The following is a 26,235-nucleotide window of genomic DNA, read 5'->3' as shown; positions in this document are numbered from 1 at the left end:
CATTCTAATCCTCCCCACGTCCAATTTAAACCCATTCCCCCTTGTCCTGTCACTACAGGCCCTTGTAAAATGCCCCGCTGCTCAGAGCCCTGCTCTCTCTGGCTGCAGGCACTCATGCCTGAGGACAGGCAGATGTCATCCAGCACACGGCTCCTGTTCCCCTGCACACACTGCGTTTGGAGACAGAATCCCAACCACACCTGCTCCCCAGGTCATACTCCGTGAGGCAGGTCGCTGGATTAGAGGCCGCACATCCAGACGGGGTTTTCTTTCCAAACCGAGCAGGCAGACCCAAGCTCCCGCTGTTAGTGACAGGGAGTGAACTGGGGGAGACAAACTGCCCCACCTTTGGGGGAGCATTTCTTTGGGAAGTTTACTCATTTTAGAGTGTGCTACAGAGAGAGCCAGGTGAACTGTGCACAGGAGAACTGATCCCTGCTGCAACAGCCAACTATACTCCTATACAACCCTTGGAGATAAGATTATGGGAAGGAAAACCATTACAAAGCCAGTAGCTGCAGCTATTCCCTTCCCTCCCCTGCGATCCGACAGTGGTTACTCACGTGTGCAGCTGGGGTACCCGTAGAAGCCCAGGGCACACTGGCTGCAGGTATGTCCCGCAAAATTTGCGTGGCATCGGCACTGGCCAGCTGGGCTGCAGTCGTTGTCCACCGCACCCCGGGAATCGCAGGAGCAAGCTGTAAGAGCAGGACGTTCAATAGGCTGACGAAACGTGTGATTCATGGCCAGCCACTGCTGGTCTGAATTGCCATTCAGCCCCACAGAAAATCAGCCATTTCCATCAGAACTAAATTAATTCCTTAATTCCCTGGAGAGACAGGCAGTATTTTCAGGCAGAGTCATGGCTATACCAGGAAAATGACAGAGATCTTTTTACAGCCTATTTAATGTTTCTCAGGAGTTTAGTAGGTTAATGCACTAAAAAGACAAAAAAAAGGCCTAAGCTGAGAAACCAGGTCACAGCAGGGTTGTGGTGAGGAAGTGTGACCGATAAAAACTGCTTTGTCTTCTAGACTTTGGCATGATCCATGACCTCCAGAACAAGCCTGCCAAATTCACAGTGCAAAATCACATGGGGTTTGATTTTGAGAAACACCAAGGTCCTGCAAAAATAGGCACATTTTTCAGAAGGTGCCGGAGCAGCAGGAACCCAACGCCAAGGTCCTTACCGTAGCAGTGGGGGTAGGAGTGGTGCCCAGGGCTGCACTGCTCGCACCGTGGCCCAGCAAACTCGGCTCTGCAGAAACACCTCCCCAGAGAGTCGCAGCCTCCCGGCAGCGTCCCGACCGCGCTGCAGCCGCACACTGCAACAGAGAAACCGTCTGCCCTGTGCTGGGACCATGGGGCAACGCTCACGGTAACACGGGGGTTTTAATGAGGTTCTCAGATAGGTATTTAGGTGTTGCTCCACCTAATATAATATTTAGGCGCTGCTCCACCTAATATATCCACCAAAACACCCACAAAACCACTCCCCAGCCCTATTCAAAACCCTGTCAGAAGACTCTGGCTCTGTGCGTGCCCACCCAAGCCCAGGGGAGGACAGATACCCACGCTGGCACAGAGGGTAGTTGAAGTAGCCGGGAGCACACTGGTTACACAACTGCCCTTCAAATCCTGTTCGACACAGACACTGCCCTGTCTCGCTGTCACAGGTGCCATCATACTGACCGGGGCCGGAGCACTGGCAGGCTGGAAAACAAGGACACTAGTCAATAAGCAGCTTCTTAGTCTTTCCTCTTCCTAGGAAAGGAACCAGAGTGGCTTTCCTCTGGGATAGAACCGCAGTTGCTGGAGGAACCATGGGGGACACAGCTGACAGCAAGCATGCCTTGCTCACATCCATTGGAAATTTCTCAAGAGTATCCCAAGGTTGTGATGATGCTGGAGGGTCAGGGCTGGGTGGAAAAAACCAGCACAACTCATGGGAATTTGTCACTTTGAGGGCTGGAGAATCCCTCCTCCCCAGTGTGAGCAGAGGACAGGGAGAGGCACGCTCCCTCCAAGCAGGGGGTGAGCAGGGCGAGTTTGGGAATGCTAACCCTGAGTCACTCACGCTGGCAGCTGGGTCCGTAGTGGCCTGGAGCACACTGGTCGCAGTGTGTTCCCTGGAAGTTGGCTTTGCACACGCACATCCCCACGCGAGGGTCTCTGCGACAGGCGTTGCCTTCTGTCCCACCGGCGTAGCAGTCACAGTCTGGAGCGGGGACACACAACACCCACACAGGGCTGTCAGTTGATCCTCTGCTGCTGGGCAGAGGATCCAAAGGACAGGGAAGAGTTGCCATGAGAGGCAACAGCCCAAGCATTTGCCTGGTGTGGCGTGCTGGGAGAGGGAAGGGCAGAAGTCACCCAAGAACCAGAGGGAGGGGGAGGTTGGGAAATGAGAAAGGAAGTGAAAAATTCCAGCTCAGGAAAGAAAAACCTGTCTGGAAGATACAGATTTTAAAATATCAGAAGGAAGGAAAAGGTTATCTGGAGCACATTGGGGAGCATGAGACAGGGAAGGACACAGTGGGAAAAGAGATGGGGAAAAAAAGTCCAAGAGAGGAGATGAACCAAGAAGAGTGACCATCAGAGGAGAGGGAGGTGGAGGGAGGCAGGATGAGGGCATGGGTGAGCTTTCAAAACAACAGAGAAGGCAACATGGAGCAAGTGGCTGCCTATGCATGCTTCCCAGGCACCCACAGCCATGCGGAGGGACCATCGTCACGGACCCGCTGTCCTGTCCACCACATGGAAAACGCAGGGTGTGCAGGTGTGGCACAAGGACAGGTTTGTCTAAACCCAGGGGCCAAGATTTGGTAGAACTTGACTTGGTTTCCAGCTCAGCCACCGCCTGTGACTGGAGGGGTTCCTTAAAGAGAGGCCAGAAGGGACGTACCCACATGGCCTGGACCACAAAAAAAGCACACAATCACACGGTCACTCTGGGCTAGAGCTGTCTATAAAAGCAGGATCATAAAACATCCTTTCCCCCGGCCCTCAGCTGTGTCCTCTCTCAGAACCACTCTGTGTCAGCGCTGTCTCTTACAATACGTGTGCCCCTAAGCTGAAGACCTGATCTTGCATTGGGTGGTGAGGTATGACAGCAATGATAGCACAGTGATTGCCAAAGCATTAAGGAAAATTGCTCTGCTTACTTATTATCTGTCCTGCAGGAAGCACTTGTTCTCCAGTATCATTGGAAGCAAAAGCTGGAACAGCTACGGAGACAAAGAGACATTGCACAGGTCATCACAGGTGCCCCGAGAAATCTTTTAGGATATCAACGGGTTAACAGTCCCAAAGCTGAACAGCCTGAGTGAAAATGTTGAACACGGAGCAAGTGCAGAATCCCACTAAACAAAGATCCATTACAACCATTTTTAGCCTGGGCTCTGGAAAGATGTCTTTCACAGGAAGTGAGAGATGAGACTCCAGCCAAACGGACTCCAGAGATTTGGGTTCAGCCCAACTCAGCTCTGGTCCAGCTTCCACCAAAGCCAAACACAAGCTTGTCCTCACCTGCACGAATTCTTCCTGGGACAGGAGTGCCATGTGGCACGGGGAAAAGACACCTGGAGAGCAGCCCCAACTGGAGCTGTCACTCTTCCTGGGCCAGCTGGCCACCCCACGGCCCCAGCACCCCCTACTTACGGTAGCAGTGGGGGAAGTTGACGTATCCCTCGGCACAGGCGTCACAGTGCTCCCCGGTGTAGTTGGGCTTGCAGTAACAGCGGCCGGTGAGGTCCTCGCAGGTGCCGTCGGTGAAGTCAGACTCGCAGTTACAGCCTGCAGAAAGGGATAAGACAGCAGTGGTTGTCACTAACAGAGACCTTTGGCCAGCCAGGAGCACCACAGCAGCATCCCCACATTATACAGCGCCTCCCTCTTTAAGAGACCAAGCCATCTGCTGCAAATTCTGTCTAAAAATAAAAAACATTATTTTGCCTCTTCAGAAGGGCTCTGGCTTAGGGGAACCACTTCCACTGTGCCTGTCCCACTGCAGGGTCCTAAGTCAGGCAGCACAGCCCCAGCTTGCTTCTCGGGGAGACCCCAATTTCCCCAGAGAGGTGGCAGTGGCACTCTGCAGGAAGGACACAGTATGGAACAGCCGATGTGTCACAGCTACCAGGCTGAGCTGGGCTCCCCAGCAACACACATATAACCCACTGCTGCCTAGAAATCCCTGTCTTGGTGCGCGGAGAACAACGGTCTGCAAATGACAGATGGAACGGCACAGAGATGACAGCTAAGACTGTCAGAACATGCCAGAACAGCCTTAGAACATGCCACCACTTCTGATTTCACAGATGCTACAGACACAGGCAGCCTACACGTAGACAGCTGCATGCACACATATTTCCATGGGCAATGCCAGCTGCTACAGGATCTGCCCAGAGCCACACCTCTTATGGTGCTGGAGTCCCTACACCAGAAAAATCCCTCAGCCCAACCCTTCAGACCACCCTCCCAAGCATCATCAAGTCCAAGCAGACATCCACAGCCTGCAGAGGACACGGCACTCACGGTAGCAAACATATGGAGAGTCGATCGGGTGGTCAGGGGACCGGTAGTATCCTGGGATGCACCTCTCACAGTTAATGCCAGTGGTGTGATGCTGGAAGACAGTGAGTTAGAGGGGCAGCAGTTCCTCTGCCTGCAGGATTCATGTTCATCTGCCAGATTTACTAACAGCTTCAGGGTCCAGAGGGAGCAAAACTCACAAGTGTCAGCACACAGAAGACCTAAATCTGCTCAAAATTCCATATACGCTGTTTTGAAAACAAAGCACTTCCTGCAAACTGTGTATCCTCCCATAAGCCCAGTCTAAGCTTTAGGTTCTCAAGCCCATTTCACTTACTCCAGATGGTAAAAAATGTCCCGACCACTTTGTGATAGGAGGACGGGAGCAATCTGTTTCCTCCCAGCAAGAAAGCACAACTAGAAGTTTCATGCCAATACATGAATTAACCAGCTCACAGTCACCTCAGGAGTGGAAGAGCTACTTTCCCACTTTCACTGGGAACTTCAGAGACTGAGGAGATTGTCATTTTGGTGGTCAGAAAGAGATCCAGAGGGATGGCAGCACCTGAGCATCGCAAACTAGGCAGGGAGTTCCCCACGTGCTCAGCACCCACATGTCCAACACCTCCAGCGCACAGTGCCTTGGCAGACCTAACCCTAAAGCATTAGAGAGGCAATGGTACTACCCAGGGGACAGTCAGGAACCCAAATGCTGCTTTAATTACTGGTGCACACTTCTTTAATCTCTGGCAAAGAGAGTAAATTTCCAGGGAGAGACTTAATTAAGGGTGTGTGAGAGGGTTGATGAAGCTGCCAGCTCCAGGCTGACAGCGGAAACACACAAAAATCAACAACAGCCTCTTCCATGGGAGCTCTTCAGGCCTACCTGACAGTCAATGCAAACACCTCCCCCTTCAAATGTGTCCTCACGACTTTTGCTGGCTTTGTGGCGATCCACCTCCGGGTCGTAGTAGCAGTCGTAGGCATGGCTGTTGCAATTGCAAGCTGGAAACACAAAGAGACGTTAGCTAAGCCACCAGTCCACGGAGCTCCTTCGGTCTCCAGCTGGATCTCAAGATGTGAACTCTTCCTTGTGGGTCTGATATTGGATGGGTTACTTTTCAGCGAGGGAAGATGCCTGAATGCACCTGGGGGTTTATATAATCCCCCAAGCTCCCAGAAGTCTTCCAGTTCCAAAGCCCAGAAGCAGTAACACTCTCACAAAGTCTAGTCTGCAACTGGAAAAATGCAGCAGGCACAAAATCAGAAGTAAAATATGTGAAGGCATGTATAGACGAGAAAGAGAAATTACCCAACTCTGGGGCCTCAAGTAGTCTGTTTAGAGGGCAACATTCTCGCCTCTTTCACCCCATCCAGGACAGAGGTGAGCTGTAAAGTTCAGCACCCGATGAGGGTGCTCTTCACAAACCCACAGGATCAAGATCCAACTGTCCTTTGCCACCCTGCGTTTCTAACAGACGGCGTGACGTAGCTACGCGCCGTGCTCTGCATTCCCAGTGCAGCATAAATTCCACTGCCGGCATTTACCAAAGGTTCCTCTAGACAAATAAAGGCGGTCTGTACGTAAACACATCCACACGTAATTCGTCTTGGAGACAGAATTGAGCAACAAGACTCGCCTGCACGAACCTTTGGACACGGAGGAGGAATTGGAACATAAGCAAAATCAAAGTCCCATAAAGACCTAGTTGGCCTCCCTGTGTGAGCCTCGACGGAACAGCATTAACCACTGCAGATTTTCCTCTCCCAGCACCAGCGATCTCCACCCAGTGCCACAGACCTCACCGTTTCAGTGAACAGCTTCTCCGCGCTGCAACGTCAAGGGGCTGGTGGAGCTTGGTCAAGCCGTGCTTTGCCAAACAGCTGGAAAAGGAAGGAAAAACCCAACTCCAACTTACGCTGGCATTCGTTTGCGCTGTCGGCGGTGGCGGGCTTCCAGGGGAACTGGTTGAAGCCAGGGCAGCAGCGATCGCAGGACCCACCGCAGGTGTTGTGCTGGCAGTCGCACTGCAGCCTGCAAGGGAGAGGAACGAGGTACAGCCAGGCCTGTGGTGATGACCGGGATGTGTGGGATGGGGAGCTGCCGTGTAACCCTATCACCAGTCAGATACACAAACGAGTGATATTCATCCAGATATTCTGGAAAAGAGGCTTCTAAGGCATTTTTTTGAACTTCTGAATTGCTGATATATCTTTTTCTCAGCTGAACACCAAACTTTGCTCCTCAAGTGCCATTCTTTCCTTCTCCTCCACCATCATGCCTCTTTTCTTCACAGGGAGACAAGGATTAGAGAAAAATCGGTGTGCCGCTGCCCTGCCAGCTCTGCAGACAATAAAATGTGTAATAGTTGGAGGTGGCAGTGGTAGAAACCTGACCTGAAGCAAATCACCTTAGAGGGAGCAGCACGGTGTGGGGACATGAGGATGTCCCCAGCACTGTGCAGGGGCAGCGTGAAAGGAGTAAATGGTAGCCCAGAGCCAGCGAGGGATCCCATCTGCCCCTCCAGGTATACCTGTGCTTGCAGAGGAAGGCGATGAAATTTGAATTAAGCCTTTTAGCAGATGCTGGCCCCAGGCTCCCTGTGAACTGCACCTCCTGCTTTTCCCAGCCGGCACAGGCAGGGCTGTGCTGGGTAAACAGGCGGCTCCAGAGGCGCCAGGCAAGAAATCTCGACGGTTGACTGACGGATCTCGTCCCTGCTCGACTGCAACGGTGATTCATTAACAGCAGTGACATCATCTCCAAAACTTCCACTTAGCAGAAGGCGATTCCCATCCAACACAAACGCTTTCTGTTGTATTAGACTTATGGATAATACAGCATGTTCCAGCTTTTATCTGTGCAATTACTCATTTCCCCTCAGGGCTGGTCTGCCACTCCCATCTTTCCCTCCTCCAATGCTTTGCTATTCAAAAGCAGTGTTTAAAAATACATGTAGCTTTTTTAAACAAACAGAGTAGTCATTCTGGGTGAAATGCAGGAGTGCAGACGCTCTGCCACGGCTGCAGTGAGCTGAGTGTCATGGTTTTCACCTACATGTATTTTTAAGATGTGGAACCTGCAAGTGTATGTATTGTGAATACCCAGACAGAGGCAGCGGGATGGGAGGAATGAACTCATTTTAATGAAATACGGGATGATCTGAAAGTGCAGGGGAACCTGGGCAGGATCCACACTCGGCATGTTTTCTTCAGGGTTGAGAGGCAGGAGGTTCCTGCCCTGCTCATGGTCCTCCCCTTGCAGACCCACAGAAGACTTGGCTGCAATCCGCTCTTTGAGCGCTCCTGATGCCCCGTCCCTACCCACGTGCACAGGCTGGGCTGTGGCCGGCAGAATCCAGGCACAAAACCGAGCCCCTGCGAGGTGTGCTGGAGCCTAAGGGGCAGAAATGAGCCCTGAAACGTTCCCCAGGAACTGTGTGCTCCCAGTGTTCTGCAGACAAGGGGGATGCTCAAGGAGAGGCAAACCTCAGCCATGACTCTGTAACGAAACCACCCGCAGACCTCTCACCTGGCTACCACTCAGCACTTCCAAGGAAACCAAACTGTATGGGGTTTTTTCCATGGCAGCAGATGGAAATAAAGATTAATGTCCGTATACATATGGAGAGGGAAGATGGTCACTGAGTCAGGGAACTTATAAACCTGCTGAGCAGTGTTAATCTCCCTGGCTGGAGGATGCGGCTCCAGGCACGAATCCTGGCTCTTTAATGTCCGAGATGTTTGAAAAACACTGGTTCAGTTCCCAGAATGCAAAAAGATGGCACTCAATGAGTATAGATGCACATTTCAGAGGGAGAAGGAGCTATTTATTTAGTCTCTGCTGTCCAGAGTTAGCAACGACCTCTCAGAGCACTCATCTATCACGGCAGCTTTACTGCACCTTGTGCTGAGTCTGTGCTGCTAATGAATTACGGACAAATGTGCCTAAGCTACAATATTTACATGTTTCATTGGCTGAATATATACACGGAAGAAGAGGGAGCGGCTGTGTTCACATAACACATATTTCCTGGTCATCTTGCCCTAAAAAATAAAACCACAGTCTTCCCACTGCAAAGGATGCTCAGTAACTATAAAAAGTTTCTAGGAGCAGCTGTGTCAGGGCCGAGAGTGGCACACAAGTGCTACAGCATCTGGTTTTGGCTGGGACATCTGAGTAGCACCATCAGGAAAAAAAAACCCAGCCCCTTCTTCTAACTGCTTCTGACTGTACTGAGGGAAAACGACCAGCAAAAGGGACTCACAGATGGCCCAAATCTACCAGCACACATGGTGCTTTCCCTTTCAAAATGGGAAAGGCCAAGCTAGCATTCAGGATGCAGCAGTGGGAAAAGCATCCTTTATCTCCTCCTGCATACCGGCTGCTGACCAGCCAGGCTGCTGGTGTCTTGCTGGTTATCTTCAGCATCAAGTGCAGGGGCAGCAGCTGGACTCTCCGGTTGTCCCTTCTCCTGCTTGCGGGATCCGCGATGGGACAGTGAACCCACAGAAACAGTTACTTTTATCAGAGAGATGCAGAACACTTGCAGGGTTCTCCTGAGCTCACATCAACAGCAGCTGCACGTCAACACACAATTCCTGTCTGGGCTCTCTGTCTGCAACGTGCCAGGTCCCCGCTGTGGCTCATCTCACTGCTCACGGGGTTTGCCAGGAGAAAGCCCTGTGCCTGGACCCTACCAGTGTTCACCTTTAACCAGAAGAACCTTCCTTCCCTATGCTTAATCAGCCCATTCGATCTCCAGGCAAAGACAGACAGTTGCAAAAAGTGCCAAGGACCCTTGAGGAGGCTGTACCTGCCCACACACTGTCGGCCCTTGTACGCACACACTCACACGGGGACCAGATGTGCTGCCAACTTAACACAGCTGGATGTGCAGCCGCCGTAACTTGGCACTTCAGAGAAACTTCGCAAAGCTGGATAAACATTATCATTTATGGCCAGGAAGTCAGCTCACGAACATGCTCCATCATGTCCTAACGTCTTTGCCAAGATTTCTAGCTCACCTCACTTCTTTCAAAGTGCTCATCCTGCCTTTCTGGGCAACAAGCACAAGAAACACAGGCATGTGCAGAAGAAAGAAAATGAGAAGCAGAGACCTCCCAGGCTGAGACATAACTGGGATTTTTAATAGGGCCAGGCCAATTCCCTTTCCTTGTCTCCCACTATTTGCATTTCCTTGCCCCACTGCTGTCACATATCATTATCTGAAGGGGCAGGACACGCGCAGAAGGACATCTCGCACCTCCTACTCCGAAGGGTCGCGCAGATTTCTGAAGGAATGATACGTTCCTGACAGCTGGGGCCTATGACACGAAGGCACAGCGTGTCCAAGCCCCAGAAGTCTCTTCTCACGCAGCATTATGGCAGGCAGCATCCTGCTGGCTCTGTGCTATGCCAGGGCAGGAGGGGTGGGAAAACTGCCCAGCAGTGCCCGCCTCAGTGGGAAGGTTGGACACAGCTGCTGCTGGAACCTTGGAGAAATGGCAGTGTTTCACTGATTACTCATTTTCCCAACTGAAAGTATTCTATTTCTGCTGACTTCTCCATGCTCCTGGGCTTGCTGACAGGATACAGCAATGCCATGAGAAGTTCTTCTATTTACCCAGCATCTTTGTCCTGATGTATCCCAAAGGGCTTTACAGATGTTATGTGCTGACTGTACAAAGTACCCAAGTAGGAAATGTTTTCTTCCCCAGGCAAGTGCGATCTGCTCTGGATGAAATGCAACAGCTGCTTGCGAACATGTGCTGCAACGTTAGAGCACAGTTTGGGGCCAAGAGAGATGATGCCAAATGCATCCAAATGAGACTGGAGGAGGGGAATTCTGGGAGGCAGAGACTGTCATCAGCAGAAGTGGCACTGAACAAGGATCCCAACAGATCTCCCTCCATTTTCCCTTCCTTCCTGGAGAGCCCTGAGCTATCAATATACCCAAGAAGAGTAATTTCTATGTTAAAGAACCACTTTGCACCATGAAGCACTTTTGCCCTGGTACAAGGGTGTACTGTGTATCCAGCAACACCAAAGTCTAAAACAAAAACAAGGACTATACGTTCAAATATTTATGAACTTCCCTTTGTCAGAGAGTTTGGCACACTAAGGCAGACTTGCTTACCAATACATCTTTGTTTTAATACTTAGCAGCTTTAAACTTGGCTGGGACTCACTGGAATTTTATTTCAGAAGATCCAAAAGCTCTACATGATCCTGATGAGAAAGAAATATAAGCTTCCCCCATCCAGCTGAATCTAACCATCTCTGTTATAAAGGCAAGATTCAGGCTGCAAACAGATGGCTAAGAAGCAACACTTTCACGGTCTGAAGCAGCTCTTTGGCATTTCAAGTTGCCAAGGCAGATAGGAAGAGTCCCATGAGCCAAAATGTAACTGTTTTGCATGCCCTCATTCGTTTGCAGTAGTTGTTTAGTTATGTACATAACCAATTTATGGTTCTTGTAAGTAGGACTGAGCAGTAGAGTCTCTGGTTTCTTGGGAGACCATCTATTTATGAAGGTATTGCTCCAATTCTTAAGAAGCCATGTGGGAAGCAAGAGACTTCTCTGAACAAGTTCAGAAACCAGCCCTGGGCTTTGATGAGAAACCTCCATGTTCAACAACAGTACTGGCCTTGCACATCCACTCTCCCATTCCAGCACTTGGCTTCCATAGGGACAGCGAAGCTGTGGGCAGGGAAACCAGACCGGAAGCTGGTCTGGCTGAAAAATAGCCTAACAAAACATTTAGTTTTTGCTGCTTTGGCTGGACCATTTTCTGATTTGTTACCAGGACAGAGTCACGAACAACAGTGATGGCACAATTATGAGCTCAGGACATGACACAACTCACACCAGCATCTTTCATTCTTAGCACAACAATTCAAATGCTTTTACACAGAACTGGGACTTTGAAAAATGTACCTGTAAGGATCATTAGGGTCTTTGGCATCACAGACGTCTGCATGGCCATGGCAGACACAACGCCCTCCAATGCTGATATCTTTGATGCTGTAGTAATACTGGAGAGCACAAGAAGAGTTGGCCATTAATATCTTTACAAATAAGCTTCATAAGCGCCCTACCTAGGATTCAGCAGGTCTTCATCCAGTAAAATGATGTGTTGGAACATTTCCCTTACAGTGACAAGCTGGACCTCACAGGCTGCAATATCTGCCTATGGTTAAGAACCACCACCACTAACAGAGCCCATTAGCTACAAGTCGGGTCTCCCAGTGCAGCCACAAAGCCCCGTGTGACACCAAGAGGTGTTTCCCAGTCTCCCGATGTTGATGCTAAGCACAGTTCTTCCCAAGCAGCCTCCAGCTTCAGCCACAGCCGCAGTGGCATCCACTGCAGACGCCTTCAGCTTGAGGAGCACAAGTACACACAGACAAAACCCTCACGGGAAGCATCCAGGGGTGTCTTGTCCCCAGAGGTGGCAGGTGCAGCCCTCAAACACTTCTACCTCAGAGCCTGTCTTACCCTCCTTGTCACTGTGGGGTCCCTTAAAGCTTTGCCCATCAGGTGCCCAAGCAGAGTGTTTGTCTGCAGGAAGCGCAGTCTGATGTTGGTGGCTTTCGTGAAATTCCGCAGGAGAGGAGAGTAGGAGAAATTCATGGCTCCTGGGCGTCCATTTACCAGAGAGACAACAATCTGTGAATGCAAGGAGGGAAAACAAATCTGTATAATCCTCTGAGATGGGAGGAAACTAATCTCTCCCTCAGTCAAAGCCAATCACCCTTCAAGATGACTGAATCAGATCCCTGCCAGGCTCATTTGGTTTAACTGAGTTGTCTAAGTGGCATCTAAAAGTCAAGAGGGAGCCAATTAATAACAGTACCTACGGTCACCCAGAAACCCTGGAAACCCAGGGGATGAAAACGCACAACTGCTCACCTCCCCATTTTCTAAAGGCACGATCCGGGAGTATTCAGTAGTGCAGATGGCATGATCGTCCTTGGTGATACGATCCACGGTTTGCAGTCCAAACTTCTCAATGCAGTCCCTCTTGGAAGCTGTTCACCAACCCAAGAGGAGAGCAGAAGAGAAAAGGAACATTTCAGAGCCCTGTATTGATTTTCCCACAGTGACCAACAGGAGACAAGGGTCTATACACTTAGTTAAGCATTTACTACATGCAGATTGCTTTGTACCATTAACTCTGTCATTGCTAACATGCATGTACTCCACTACAGGGGGGAGTGACGAGGAGAGTAATAGGCATGGTCAGAAAATCCCCCAAATCCCCTCACTGCAGTAAACGAGGAAAGTGAGAATGGCCACTGCTCCTACTGCGACCACCTGCAGGGAAACCCACCCCTTCACTTTGCCATTACAGCTTACGGTTTAACAGCTGGAGCTCTAACCCTGGTCGAAATTTGTTGCCTTGCTGGCACTGTGAACCGAAGGACTGTGGGCTGCTAGAGCTCTGCTCCTGATGTAGGAGCATCAGGTTCATATGGCTCCTTGACCTCTTAGGTAATTCCCAAAGAGTGCGCCAGCACGGAACCACACAACAGGAGTAACCACAAGCCACTGCTGCAGCATCTCCTCCCATCAGGTAGGATGGACACGCAGAGCTGGGGAGGGGGCTTGTGGTGTTTGGGAGAAGCAGAGCGACTGCTCGTGGGACAGCTGCCCAGAAGTGCCCCTTGAGCACAGCAATCGAGAGCTCCTGCCACTAAGTGGCAATGCAAGGCTGGCCAAAGCCAGGGGACAGGCACAGCCAGGCAGTCACACTGCTGGCCCTGCAACCTGCTGTGGGGACACTGCATGCCAAGAGTCTCCTTGCAGCTGTAGGAATGCCCTGGTTTCCCTGCACGGCCGCTCCTGCAAGTCCAGCACCCTCATGCCCAGGATGTCCGACGTCCCTGTGCCGGCAGTGAATGTGCTGGGCCAGTTCAGGACCTGACTGCGAGCACCCACACCTACCCATGCAAAAACCCAGGCAGTGCCACGCTCAGGGACTGTTCACTCAGGAAGGGCCTGGGACAAAGGCTGCTCCTTCCCACTCCCATCTCACCTGTTCCAGGAGCTCTCGGGAGTGCATGCCAAACCTCACATCCCTGCAGCACTCCTAAGGGTGTTGCCATGGGGAAAAGAGGGAGGAAAAGGCAGCCAACACAACCTGCCGCTCCTGCCAGTGCTGCTGAGCTCACACAGGGAGCTGATGTGGAAACATTAGCCTAATTCATGGGAATACTCCTCCAAAATCTGTTGCAATGTGCCTGCAGGAGGCATACCCCTCACTCCATGTCCTGCACTGGTAGGCTAAACCAGGCAGGAGAACAGGAAGGGAGGAGCACAGCGAGCTTCTGCCCCCCTTGCCTTCAGCTCTGGCTTGCACCCACCCACACCTCACCTCCAGCAACATGGCTTCGCTCCACAAAACATTATTTTGGCAACAGCAGGAGCTCAGTTGCATCCACAGGAAGATGGTGTAGAAACATCTAACATCAGGGCTCTGGTAGCCAAGCTTTGCTTCGCCAGGTGCTTTCTTAAAGGCAAATTATGCTGAAGCCCCCAGGTGAGGAGCCCATCACCACTGGCTTGAGAAGGGGATGCTCAGCAAGAGAAGCTACTCAGAAAACCCAAAAAAGTCCTCCAGTTACTGCAAATCTACACAACCAGAAGCCAGGCACCGTGCCTCTGAGCTACAACAGAGTAACCCACCTTACCCCACAGCAATGCCTTAAGGAGACAGCAGACTGGGGATGCCTACCCTCGGTGGAGAAAAGGACGGAACCTTGCTCCGCTATGGCTGCCTTCCTCTCCACAGCGGCACTGTCCAGCAAAGCGAGACAAAACGGGCTAATCCTGCCCCTGATCCTGCACAAGCTGGGGCAGGCAATGCTCTATGGGCCTGGATGGGCAGGTGGGACCAGGCCTCTTTCATGTCCTGCCCCCATTTGAAACGCTGTGGGGGGAACCCTTGGCGTGGATAAACACCACCATAAATCTCTCCCCAGAGGTCCCACTTCTCCTTTGGTGGCTGAAAAAAGCTGGGTGCCTCCCCGCCACGGAGGACTTGCATTGCCACGGCCCCTCCAGCCCCTCTCCCCCAGCAAGCCCATCAGCTACACCCACAGATGCTTTCCACAACAGCCATTTCTTCCCTCCTCCCACACAGCCAAGCCCGAAATCACCTCAGCAGCCTGGCCGGGGGGGCACAGGGCAGCCCAGAAAACCGCACCCCACGATGAGCAGGGCTCCAGGGGCCAGCGTCACCCATGGGAAGGCTTGCTGGTGTCACGGGAGAACATTTAACATTTCTGCTGGCTGCTTTTAACCCTCTTACTGAGATGACCAGTGTTTTTATTAGACCACCTACAGAATTCCCCATGCCAAAAATAAACCTCCGCAAAGGACTTCTTGTGCTAGCGAATCTGGCAGGTTTTGGAGAAGCCGCCTCTTTTATTTCCATGGGAATTTTCCACTGGGCTATGTCACTGCATGTGGCTTCTCGAGAGGGGTGGCATAGACACGGCCTGATGTTTCAGGAGGGAGGGGGACTCCAGATGCGGCAGCACTGCCACCGCTCGCGGGAACAAGCAAGTGGGGGCAAGAATGCAGCTCAAGCAATAACGTAATGGGCCCCAAGAGAGGCTTGGAAGGGAAATTCTCAGAGAAGATAGGGAAAAAAAAAAACCCAAAGCAGGCAGTTTGACAGCAGTAATTCCCCACTAGCAGAGAGGCAAACATCCGCACTAGAGAGGAGCTACCACACTAAGGCAGCACAGAAGGTAAAACGGCTTGCCTGCACACGAAAAGGCCAGCAAGGCTAAAGCACGGGCTGACAGGTAAGCCAGAAATACGAGCCTTCAGGGGCAGCCCAGGGCAAAGCCTCTGAGTGTTCCTTGCCAGGTTTTAAGCTCTGGCTGTAAATCTTAACTCACATCTTTTCCCAATTACTGCTGCTTCTGGGAGGGGCCGATGGTTAACAAGTTCCTTAGCATCTGGCTACCCCACAGACCCTTTGGGAGAAGGGATCTGTAGAACCAGCTGTTTCTAAAGGGATCAGGTTTTAATCAGAGAATCGAGAAGAAAGGATTTCAGATGCACAGCCTGGATCCCCACAGCTGACCTTTTCAGCTGGCTGTCTCTGATCCCACCTTGCACAGCAGCAGGACAGCAGTTCCCTGCCCCGCACAGGCTGTATCCCATCTCCGGGACTGATAAGTGCAAGTTTTCTGCCTCCAGACTTTTCTGTTACAGCAGCCCCTTGGAAGCGAGCCACTGATTTGCTTCTGGAGGAGCTGAAACAGGCCAGTCTGGATATGGTACAGGGCAGGTGGAGAGAGGACAGTGGGGAGGAAATGATAAGAAATCTCACGTTCCAGACCTAGATGAGCAATGCCCACCTACTGACACCAGTACCAACTTGGGCATCCACACAGATTTGGGTGGGCACCAATGAAAATGCTTTAAAAAATACATTTTAGTCCCAGAGAACAAATAAGTTTTCCTGCCCTGAGGAGCACCACAACTTCATCATTGCTGTGATCTAAGTTTCAACTCCTGTAGCCTCATCAGGCACAAGAAACAGAGGACATGTACCATGTCACAGCGATGATGGAAACTCCAAATCTGTCTTGTATTTGCACAAAGAGCCATCTTCGTTGTGGCCTCGGTACCTGGCACTAGGCTGCATCTCTCTTGTAACACTGCCATACAGCCTCATCAGGCACAAGAAACAGAGGACATGTACCATGTCACAGCGATGATGGAAACTCCAAACCTGTCTTGTACTTGCACAAAGAGCCATCATCTTCGTTGTGGCCTCGCTACCTGGCACTAGGCTGCATCGCTCTTGTAACGCTGCCATACTTACAGGCAAAATACTGCCAGGGCTCGTAGGTAAGGCCAAAGTCAGTAGATCGCTCCAACACCCAGAGGTCAGGACGAGGGGAATTGGCAAATTTGATCAGGACATACGCCACGTGGAAGAGCTGAAAGGAAGGAACACAGAGTTACTTGGCTGCTCAAGGCATCACGAAAAACAGGGAGAGCTTAGTGGGATCCAAGCTGAATAAACGAGCTGGCACTTTGCAGATCCTGCTGCTCACAAGCAGCCTGTGGAGAAAAATCCTCCGTATCTAAAAGGATCGTGATACGACACGGCTGCTGGAGATTAGGGAGACTGCTGCCAGATTAGGGAGCTCAGCTCCCACCGGTCTGAATGCAAACAAAACACGGGCTTTGTGGCTATGGGACGCAGTCAGGAGGCTGTACTGGGTGACACCTGAGACTTGGCCTTGACCCACGCAGGCAACGCTCTAAACCAGCTTTGAAGCTGTTCTGGGGGATTCGGCTTCTGGGCTGTTCCTGGGGTAACAGGTGACACCCTAGACTGCCAACCTGGGAATATCCGACTGCACCTTGCACACCCTATCACAAAATCACCCTTTTGGGTTTTTTTTAAAGGCTCCCTGCGCGACAGCCCTGCTTCACCCACACGACCTGCGCTCCGAGCCCCAGCACAGCTCCTCTTCCCCAGGTGCCACAGGGATGGGAGAGCAGGAGACCTGCTTAGCTTCAGCACACTGGGCTGCTCCCATTTGTCTGATCACGGATGTGAGCACACACACCCTTGCCAAGAATAAAATAAACGCACTCTTAAAGAGCTAAAATGTCAGTGCTAGAGAGAAACAAAAGGCCCAGCAGAATTTCCCTTCCCCCGGCTGGCACGGGCTCGCTCCAAGACTCCCCACTCCATCATCCTGTCACAAAGTGATATTTAAAGGCAAATAAAGTTCTCTTATCAGAGAAAATTCCTAACGTCAAAAACAACCCAAAAGGGAGTTCAGTGCTTGAAAAGCAGAGATTTATAGCTCAGGGGTCCCTCCTCATACAAAGCCGGTGCTGTACAAGCACACAACCCCCAAAGACTAACACATACGCAGAGGGACACTTCTCCGAGGGGAGGAGAAGAATGGCTCGGTGCCCGTCTCAGCCCTCTCGCCCCAGCCATAACCAGCTGCAGGAAGGCCAGAACAGCAGCCTGCACCTCAGCCCTGCCCCAGCCACACACGTCGTCAGGCCAGAGGGCAAGTATTAATAATAACAGGCCTCCAAAACAGCCCTGACAATCAATAGGAGACTTTTTAAGGGAAAAGAGACCTCAAAGAGGCACTTCAATCTACCAAGTCATCCATGAAGTTCATGTCTTGCTGTGGCCATTCAGACGAGGGGGTCTGAGCACTGTCGTGTGGGTATGGAGCAAGAGGATGGGTGCAGCCCTGCAGATTGGCACCAGCTCAGTCTCCTCAGCAAGATGCACAGACAAAGCCTTCCCCAGGCTCCTCCTGGATGCTCCCTTGGCTCCGGGGCAGCCTCCCCTCCCCTTATCAGGGTTCCCTCCACAGGCTGGTGGCACCTGAGTTTATGCCTAGGTGTAGGCTAAGGGAGCTCGAAAGAGATGCTCGGGGAGGAGTGAACTAGATCCGTTTGGGAAATCTGCGTGATCCAGAAGCACAGCAGGTCAGGCACCACTCTCCAGCTGTGAATGGGCAGGAGGGTGGGATTTGTCACCTCTCTCGGGGTCTGCACTGGTAAGGACTGGTGCCATCCAGAATGAAGAAATCAAAACGGTCACCCAACACAGTTCCTTGCTGCCAAAAGACTTATGAACCCAAACAAGGGGGAAAGCAACATCCTTTTCAAGTTGCTAAAAACAGAAAAAACAGACCTAACCACTGCCTTAAACCCCCTCTGCACCCTATGTGTTTTCAAGGCATACGAGACTGAGCTTTTTTGGAGAAGCAGCATTTTCTGCCCACTTACTCTGTCAGCAGAGCTGTTATTTATTCGTGAAGCCCAAGAGGCTTCAGCTCAGGCAGCTGCTTTCTCTGCAGGACCAGTTTTCACAGCTTAACATCTGCCTTTCGGCATGGGAACAGGGCTGAGCACCAGCCAGTGAACCTACACCTTCCCTCCTCTGTAAATCCTCCTCTGGCTTTATTCTACAGGGAATAAATCAATGCTCCTACTGGAATCTAGCATAGCCTTTAGCTGGACAAAATTCACTGTGGCTCCATTCACTCTGGTCTCAGGCACTGGGAGAGCCGATGGGCTGCAGAAGGGATAACTTGCCTTTTCACACCAAAACACAGAATAAAGCACCAATAAAACAAAGCAATATCGCAAGGCAAAGTGAAACAGCACTGAGCATCTCATTGCACCAGGCTGCAATCTGGACATAGAATCATGGAATGGTTTAGGTCAGAAGGGACCTCAAAGATCATCTAGTTCCAACCCCCCTGCCATGGGCAGGGACACCTTCCATAGCCCAGGTTGCTTAAAGCCTCATCCAGCCTGGCCTTGGACACTTCTAGGGATGGGGCATCCACAGTTTCTCTGGGCAACCTGTCCCAGTGCCTCCCCACCCTCTCCGGGAAGAATTTCTTCCTGATATCTAATTTAAATCTCCCTTCTTTCAATTTAAACCCGTTACCCCTTGTCCTGTCAAAGGACCATGTAAAATCCCCACAGCATCTCAATAAAAACCACCAGTCAGGTCTGCAATACGCACTCGGAGCTTCCCTCGGCCCCGAGCAAAGATCACTTTCACAGAAGCACCACACAGTTTTATTTGCAGCATGTCTAAATTGCTTTGAGATCCATGGAGAAAAGATGCTTTCCAAAAGGTCACCTGTTTTCAGCACTTTCAAAGAGCAAGGTATGTATTTCTATCCTCACACTCGGGGGAAACAAACGAACGGGCACCAACAGAGGACTAGAAATGTGAGGTATATCCCTATATTCTGCATTATTTTTTTGCAAAGACAGCCAGCTATGAGTTTATAGCCAGTAAATCCCACAGTTTTTCTGGGGGGAGGGGGTCCTCCTTGCTGTCCAGTTTCATGCTGCAAAGAAACGCCCCCAATTAAATGTCCTCAAGTCCAAACTCCTTACTTCCAGCCCTCAGAAGTCCCCCATCCCTGGAGAGCGTGGGTTACAATCCAGTCAAATAGGTGCATGATGAGAGTGGTATTTTGCACAAACGTTGAAACTTGATGCAAGACCAAGCCCAGGGCTGAGTGCTTTATCAAGTGGGAACAGCCAAAAAAAGAACTAGTGCTGCTGGTTGCAGGCCCTGGTGTAAGCGCTCCTGGGGCAGGGGAGTGGCAGGGTCGGGCAGCACACAGGCTCACGGTCCCAATGAGCCCTCTGTAGCTGAAAGAAGATGATTTAGGAGGTTTTGGTACTTTTTACGTTATGGGAGATGTGGGTTTGTGCATGTACACACGCAGGGCTCTGGGGAGAACTCTGTCTGTGCTTGCTGGGAGCTCCCTGAAAGGCCAGTCCCATCCCCACTGTCAGGGCTAAATGCCCAAGACCAGGGCTAGCACGCCAGCTTTTTATCTTTTATTGCCGACTTTTACAGGAAAGAACAAGAACCTCTGGGATTTTGCTGGATCAGCCTCGGTATCTCAGCTGAAGCCCAGTTTGGATATTCCCATCTTGCTCCCACTCTCAAAGCCAAACACGATTCCTCTGCTCCATGCCCAAACCCATCGTTAGCATTGCTGCGTGCTGTAAGACTGCTGCCCAACTTCATTCCAGTCGTGACCGCAGTTTTGGGACATGAAGAAGCCAGCCAACACTGCACACCCACTCCCCTCCAGCCCATAAGGGTCAGGGTCATTCCTACATGGAAAATATTCAAGAGCCTGTGACCGCAGTGAATCAACCCTGGAACAGGACCCGCATCCTGGTATTCAGAGGGAGTTTTGTCAAATCTGGTGAGTCCCTTGCCCCTCCATCCAACATCCTTATCTTGCAGAATATCACAGCCTGCCGGAAAAAATAAAGGCAGATTGCCTGCTTCAAGTGCATATGCTGAGAAAACTCTGAGAGATGCAAAGACGGAGCAGTAGCTCTAAAAATAGAGCTGGCAGAAAAGCCAGACTTTTCATTCCATGTTTAGTTCCAGTACAGTTCTGCCCAACCAATATTGCAAGAGAAATGGTTGGGTTTTTTTCCAAAGCCTTTATTTAGCTCCTATTATCAGTCAGATGAATAAAAACCTCTATGCTCCCAGCCTCCTAGGCAATTTTTTTTTTTTCTCTTCTCCATGGAGGAAGGAGGTGAAGCAGCACATTTGATGCAGAAGCAGGCAAGCAGATCCCTTGCTCTCACCACCTCTGAAAGCGTGCCAGGTACAACTCAACCCCCGACCATCGCCTGGGATTTCACAGAACAGGTTTTCAGCCAGGAAATTCTGACAGGAGTATTTTAATTAGCAACCAACTTTCTTTGAAAATAGTAACATCCCTATGTCTAGCTGGTGTTGCTGGTGGTGGTTTTGAAGAATGTTTCCCTAGTAACAATCACTTACAGCTGCCCCAGTGCCTCAAGGATGGAGCAAGTCCCAGAGCCAGGAGAGGAAGGTGGACATGAGGGCATTTCCTCCATCTCCCATCCACTCTGTCCCTTTGCGTGTTTGGATGGTGGGCAGCTTTATCCAGCACCAAAATCCCAGGAACATAACACTCCGATTACTGCCCCGTGTGACAGCACAATGATTCTGAAGAGTAAAACCAGGATCTGGGAGGCAAGAGAAACTCAGCCGTTTTTGGAACAGCATGTTCTCTGTCCATCCTGTGTAAGCAGCACATGATGGCAAACTTTTCTCCTCTGTCCCCTTCCTCAAGACACTGATTTCCGTTTTTCAGCTCTGCGAGGCACATGTGAAAACAAGACAGCAAGCTGGACCCAGCCGCATCCCATGTTTCCTTGGTGAGGGATTTTTGGTGAAGCCTCACTTGTGACTCCCAAGGTGTCACAACACCACAGAGTAACACCGAATAAGCAAAACAAATCTTCACGTTGCTGTTACATTGGCAACTACATTCTGACAAACAGCAAGAGAGGCCCTTTTTTGGTCCTCCTCAGAAAGGTACGAGCAGGCTACGTTGGCTGGGAGCTACACAGCTCTAGTCCCAGCTCCAGAGGGGCAGGAGTAGTTCATACAGTAAACCACTCTCTAATTTTCTGCAGGACAGATTTATTACCTTTGGCGTTGACTTAAGCATCATGTAAAAACAAAGCAGTTCATCTCTTCCTAACTGCTGCTAAATATCCCTGTGGAGCACGTGTGTGGATATCATTACCAGCACTGCTGTATTCCTGCTAGGATTTCCTGGAAGGATCGGATGGACCAGGCGAGCAGGTGCAACTCGATGGCACAGCACACGGGCAATAAATCCCAATCTTGAGGGGCACACAAGGACTCCTGGATACACACAGCATGGCCGGGAGCGGTGACCAGCCCAAAAGGCTTCAACACGCACAGCAGGGACCTGCGGCATTTCAGGGCGCACAGCACCCATCCGGGTCCCTGGACAGCAGCTCCAGACAGACATCCCCAAAACTCAAACCAAAGCAGAGAGAGTGGAGGAAAGCCAGATGAAGTATTTCAGACAGGCATCACTGCAGAGCAACAGGGTTTTTTTCTTATTATTCCCCAGAGCTTTCAAAAGTGATGCTTCTGCTCCCTCCCAAGCCCATCCACCCCCGAGGCACTGCCTTTGTCCAACATCACAGCTGCAAGCCCACCTTGAAGATGTGGCAGAAGCCACAGGATGCAGTTATTGGCCCAGAACCCCGGGAAAAAGCACAGGTCACCTCTGTCTGCTGCCCAGGCACTGGCTGCCCAGCTACCACGGGCACAGCTAACGCTTGTAGGGCTTGGAAACACTCAGCAGCGCCGACACCGCATCTCCTCTTCCCACCAGAGACAGAAGCTAAAGCCAGTAAGTGATCAGGCCTCTTCACGCACCTTTTATCCCCACAAACAAGTATATGGAAGGTGAAAAAGCCTAGAAAGCCAGATTGCTTCTGACTTGCTCTGAATTTCTCTAGGTCAGCGATCCGCCCTTTTTGCATCTTTTGCCTGTAATCACTGGTTCTCACTGAAGCAATGGATTTACTCATTAACAGCCCCACTGCCCCCCTGCTGAGCTTCAGCTGTCCTACGGGCAGATTTATTTCTTCCTGGCCCATACATGAGGATCTTTTAATAAAATCTCTCACATTTAGCTGCTAGTAGGTATGTGCCTACCTTTTATTTCCAATCACACTGGCACTATTTCAACCCTTCTAGGCAGCAAAAAAAGGTGCTTCCCTCCAAGCATGCATTGCTTTTTATCCAGTCATTTTTTATAAAATAATCAAGTCCCTGAGACCAAACAAACTGCCCATAAAAAAAGCACAAAAGTCAGTATTTGAAAGGTGGGTATGTACTGAAACACACACTTTTCCTCGTTTACCTCTTATGAGAGCAAGGCAGGAGGTGCTGTGAACCTATGTTTGTGTGTCAAGTCCTCATTCCTAAAAATAATGTATTTCCAAATTATTCATGCAGGTTTACAGGGCTCTGAATGAGAAGGTGCCCTATGCTTGTACCCCAAGATTTTGAGAACTAAATTTTAGAAGCAACCACCCATCCCTTTTCACCATCCGCAGAGCCTGTTGCAACTCATCACACCCATGGCTCATCTCTGCAGGGCTGGGGAGAGGGAAGGGCACGCAGACTTGGGGGACAGGAAAGGGTCTGAGTTTCGCATCAACCCGTTTTCTCTCAGAACTCAAGAGTTTTACTGGGAGAGATCAAAGAAAACACTCTCCTGGAAACCACACATTCGGAACTACCAGCCAGCATGGAACCTGCTCAGTGTCACAACTAACAGCGACCCAGTGTTTTACGATGTTATTTTCTAAACAGCGCCTGTTCCCTGTCTAAGCAGCTTGGCTTAGGTGAACAGCTGATAGAGCATTTTCCACAAAGGATTTTTTTCTTTAAACGCCACTTCTGAGAAGGATTTGGCCCGTTCACTCGGTTCACACACAGCACTGCTTTATCTTCACAGCATCGTCCTGTGCAAGCTGCCCCTCCCCTGCCAGCGCCATACACGCCTCCTGCCAAAAATCCTTGGGAGACCAAATCTGCAGCATTTGGCACAGGCCAGGCCAGAGTGGTGCCATCTCTCATGGTTTGGTGAGCCGGCACAGCGCTGGATTGGAGACGTGCGTAGCCAAGTTGTAGCAACGATCACCAACAGAGCAGCAGCAAGAGCCTAATACGCAGTAGGTTCAGAGCACGGAGGAGTACGGGCAGGATGTGGGGTTTGGGGTGCACCCCATTAAATCTGTGCCTGCCTGGAGCTACAAACAGCAAGTGCCACACAGCTACACGAGCAGCATTCAGGGTGTGCTGATGCACCAACCTGTACACCCTCAAACACAAACTTCTGCTTAAACCCCAGCAAGTGGGGTCCCTTCTGATTTTGGAATCAGCCCTCTCTGTGTTTGCCCAACAGCCACCCCAGTATCACTTGTTGGAGTCAGACGTGTCCAAAGCCAGCCTAAGTAACTGGGGCAAAAAGTGGTCAGGACAGAAGGGGATGGCTGGAATTCGTCGGGATGAGGCTTCAGTCACTTAGAGATAAGGACTTCGCCCACACTAGGCTTTTCACGGTGCATTAGGAGATAGCCTGCACTTGGCTCAGACGGCCTTTGCACTTTCTAGGTTGTTGGGAGAAATGTAAAATAACCCCTCAGAGACAAGGCAAATATTTGTCTTTTAGCTCAAACTTGACCTAGCGCACCCTCAGGGAAGGGCTAAGGGGGCTCTCCTGCCACCACGACGCGAACAGCCTTGGGCACCCCGTTAGGGGGACAAACGCTGGCCCACGAGGCCAGCCCCAGCCAGGGAGCAGGCTGAGGCCACAGGGCATGGAGAGGAGCAGGTGCCCCAACCATAGGGACCACTACCCTCTCTCCAGTTGCCTTAATCCTCTCACAAACACCAGCGGAAGCCCAGCACAGTGGTGGCTGTAAACGCTGGCCCACGAGGCCAGCCCCAGCCAGGGAGCAGGCTGAGGCCACAGGGCATGGAGAGGAGTAGGTGCCCCAACCATAGGGACAACTACCCTCCCCAGTTGCCTTAATCCTCTCGCAAACACCAGTGGAAGCCCAGCACAGTGATGGCTGTAAAGATGCCCTTAAAACTTCCTAATGCTTCAGAGATAAGACAAGGTAACTATATTCAGGATTTCAGATGCTCAGACTATTTACCTTGAAGTGACAATTGTGTTTGACTGTTAAATGCTTCTAGGAGTCTTCTGGGAATGTTTTCTGGGAGTCAGGTGTTCTGGGAAAATATCTACATCACAATTAGTCACTGGCAGGATTAGCAGCAGTTCATACCAGGAGTCTTCCAAAGGGTTGTGCTCCTTCCAGCAAAATATGGCATTATTTGAAAGGAGGGGAAAAGGAGAAAGTGGCTCAAAGAAGAAAATGGAAAAATGAACATGGGTCTCTGAACCTCACAGAGGTACAGGTCGCACCAACTGGCAGGCAGGCAGTGAAATAACGTGTTCCCGCAGCGCTGCCTGATGTACAGAAGCAAAGAAGCCAAACTGCCTGCGAGCAGCTCCATGTAGATAGGTGAGCAATGAGCAGATGTCCCAGAAAGACTCAGTATTGTAGAGGAATTTAACTGGAAGTCACTCAAATCCAGCCAGCTAAACAAATCCAGCCACTGACATGCTGATGGCTTTGAGCAGAAAACATACCCCATTGTTCTTTGGGGCTGATTTTCAAAGTCCCTTGGTGCACTGCCTTAATTCCCCTCCCTTGAACTAAGCAGGAGTTTGCAATTAATTTTAGCAAAATGAAAACTATACCAGCAAAAACTCTAGTAACCCCAAAACATACAGAAAAATGTGCTTTTCTATAAATAGAAGAGTCAGGGAGCTCCTGCTTGCTGATACTAATTGGTGTGCTTCCATCCTAAAACTGAAATTGCTAAGAAAAAGCATGACTTGAGGTGGTGGAGTCACCACCCCTAGAGGGATTATTTAAGAGACACATGGACAAGGTGCTTAGGGACATGGCTTAGTGGTGCCATAAGCAGTGCTAGGTTAACCTTGGACCTGACGATCTTAAAGGTTTTTTCCAACCTAAAGATTCTACGATTCTGTGACTCAGTGCCTCTCAGCGCACTCCAGCATGGCACTGCTCTGCAAATACACCTTTAAAGTCCACCCTGCATCCATCTGGGTCGTTCTCCAGTGCTCCTGTCCACAGGGATGACCAAGAGCGGCTCACCCCAGCGCAACCTCTTTGCTCAGGGAACAATCTTACACAGGTATATCAAGAACATCACCTGTTTGCTTTGTGAAGGAAGACTCGAACAACAGACAACACACTCTATGAAGGAGAGAATGGCACAGTATGTTGCCACAGCCTCTCCCTGCATGGCTAAAAACACCATCTATCCACCAATTCTTACTGCACAGAGGGCAGAAGGTCAACTTTAGAGAATAAACTGTCCATCTCTGCACAGCAAGCACTAGCACAGCTGGGAGGAGAGCCCAGGCCCTACCTACTGCCCAACTGCCCCAGCAGCTTCTGTAAGGCATCCCAGGGCATCCGCTTCTGGGACAGAGAGAGGCTTGAAGTCAAGGGCTGTAATACCTCTAGTAACAGCCACCCTGCCTGGTACCTCCTGTTTATCAACATGCAGTCTAACAGGGCAGGAACTGTGACCTTGAGCACAAGGAAAAGAAAGAATCCCATTAAAAGACCATGTTCATCCCTCTACCACAGCCAAGGGCAACATCAGCATGAGAGGATTTCACCAAGAGTTTCCTAGAGCTGCTCCTGATCTTTCTCATCG

The 26,235-nt window shown here is 50.7% G+C and overlaps 1 protein-coding gene across 1 annotated transcript in view; it reads right to left on the bottom strand.

The window, feature by feature from the left end:
• LAMA5 (laminin, alpha 5) overlaps positions 1-26,235 on the bottom strand; it is a gene marked incomplete at both ends in the record, with an annotated part of 72,080 nt that overhangs the window by 20,670 nt on the left and 25,175 nt on the right. Inside the window, 13 exons of the mRNA XM_010151322.1 lie at positions 564-698; positions 1,191-1,325; positions 1,576-1,713; positions 2,078-2,218; positions 3,165-3,227; positions 3,661-3,795; positions 4,534-4,624; positions 5,417-5,535; positions 6,450-6,565; positions 11,472-11,569; positions 12,033-12,203; positions 12,447-12,565; positions 16,381-16,498. Of these exons, the coding sequence (XP_010149624.1) occupies positions 564-698; positions 1,191-1,325; positions 1,576-1,713; positions 2,078-2,218; positions 3,165-3,227; positions 3,661-3,795; positions 4,534-4,624; positions 5,417-5,535; positions 6,450-6,565; positions 11,472-11,569; positions 12,033-12,203; positions 12,447-12,565; positions 16,381-16,498 (1,579 nt within the window). The remainder of the gene's footprint in view (positions 1-563; positions 699-1,190; positions 1,326-1,575; positions 1,714-2,077; positions 2,219-3,164; positions 3,228-3,660; positions 3,796-4,533; positions 4,625-5,416; positions 5,536-6,449; positions 6,566-11,471; positions 11,570-12,032; positions 12,204-12,446; positions 12,566-16,380; positions 16,499-26,235) is intronic.

This window comes from Eurypyga helias, unplaced genomic scaffold (genome assembly GCF_000690775.1).
Source record: "Eurypyga helias isolate BGI_N326 unplaced genomic scaffold, ASM69077v1 scaffold5255, whole genome shotgun sequence".
NCBI lineage: Eukaryota > Metazoa > Chordata > Aves > Eurypygiformes > Eurypygidae > Eurypyga > Eurypyga helias.
The sequence above is the reverse complement of the archived record's forward strand: the minus strand, read 5'-3'. Positions and strand labels throughout refer to the sequence as shown.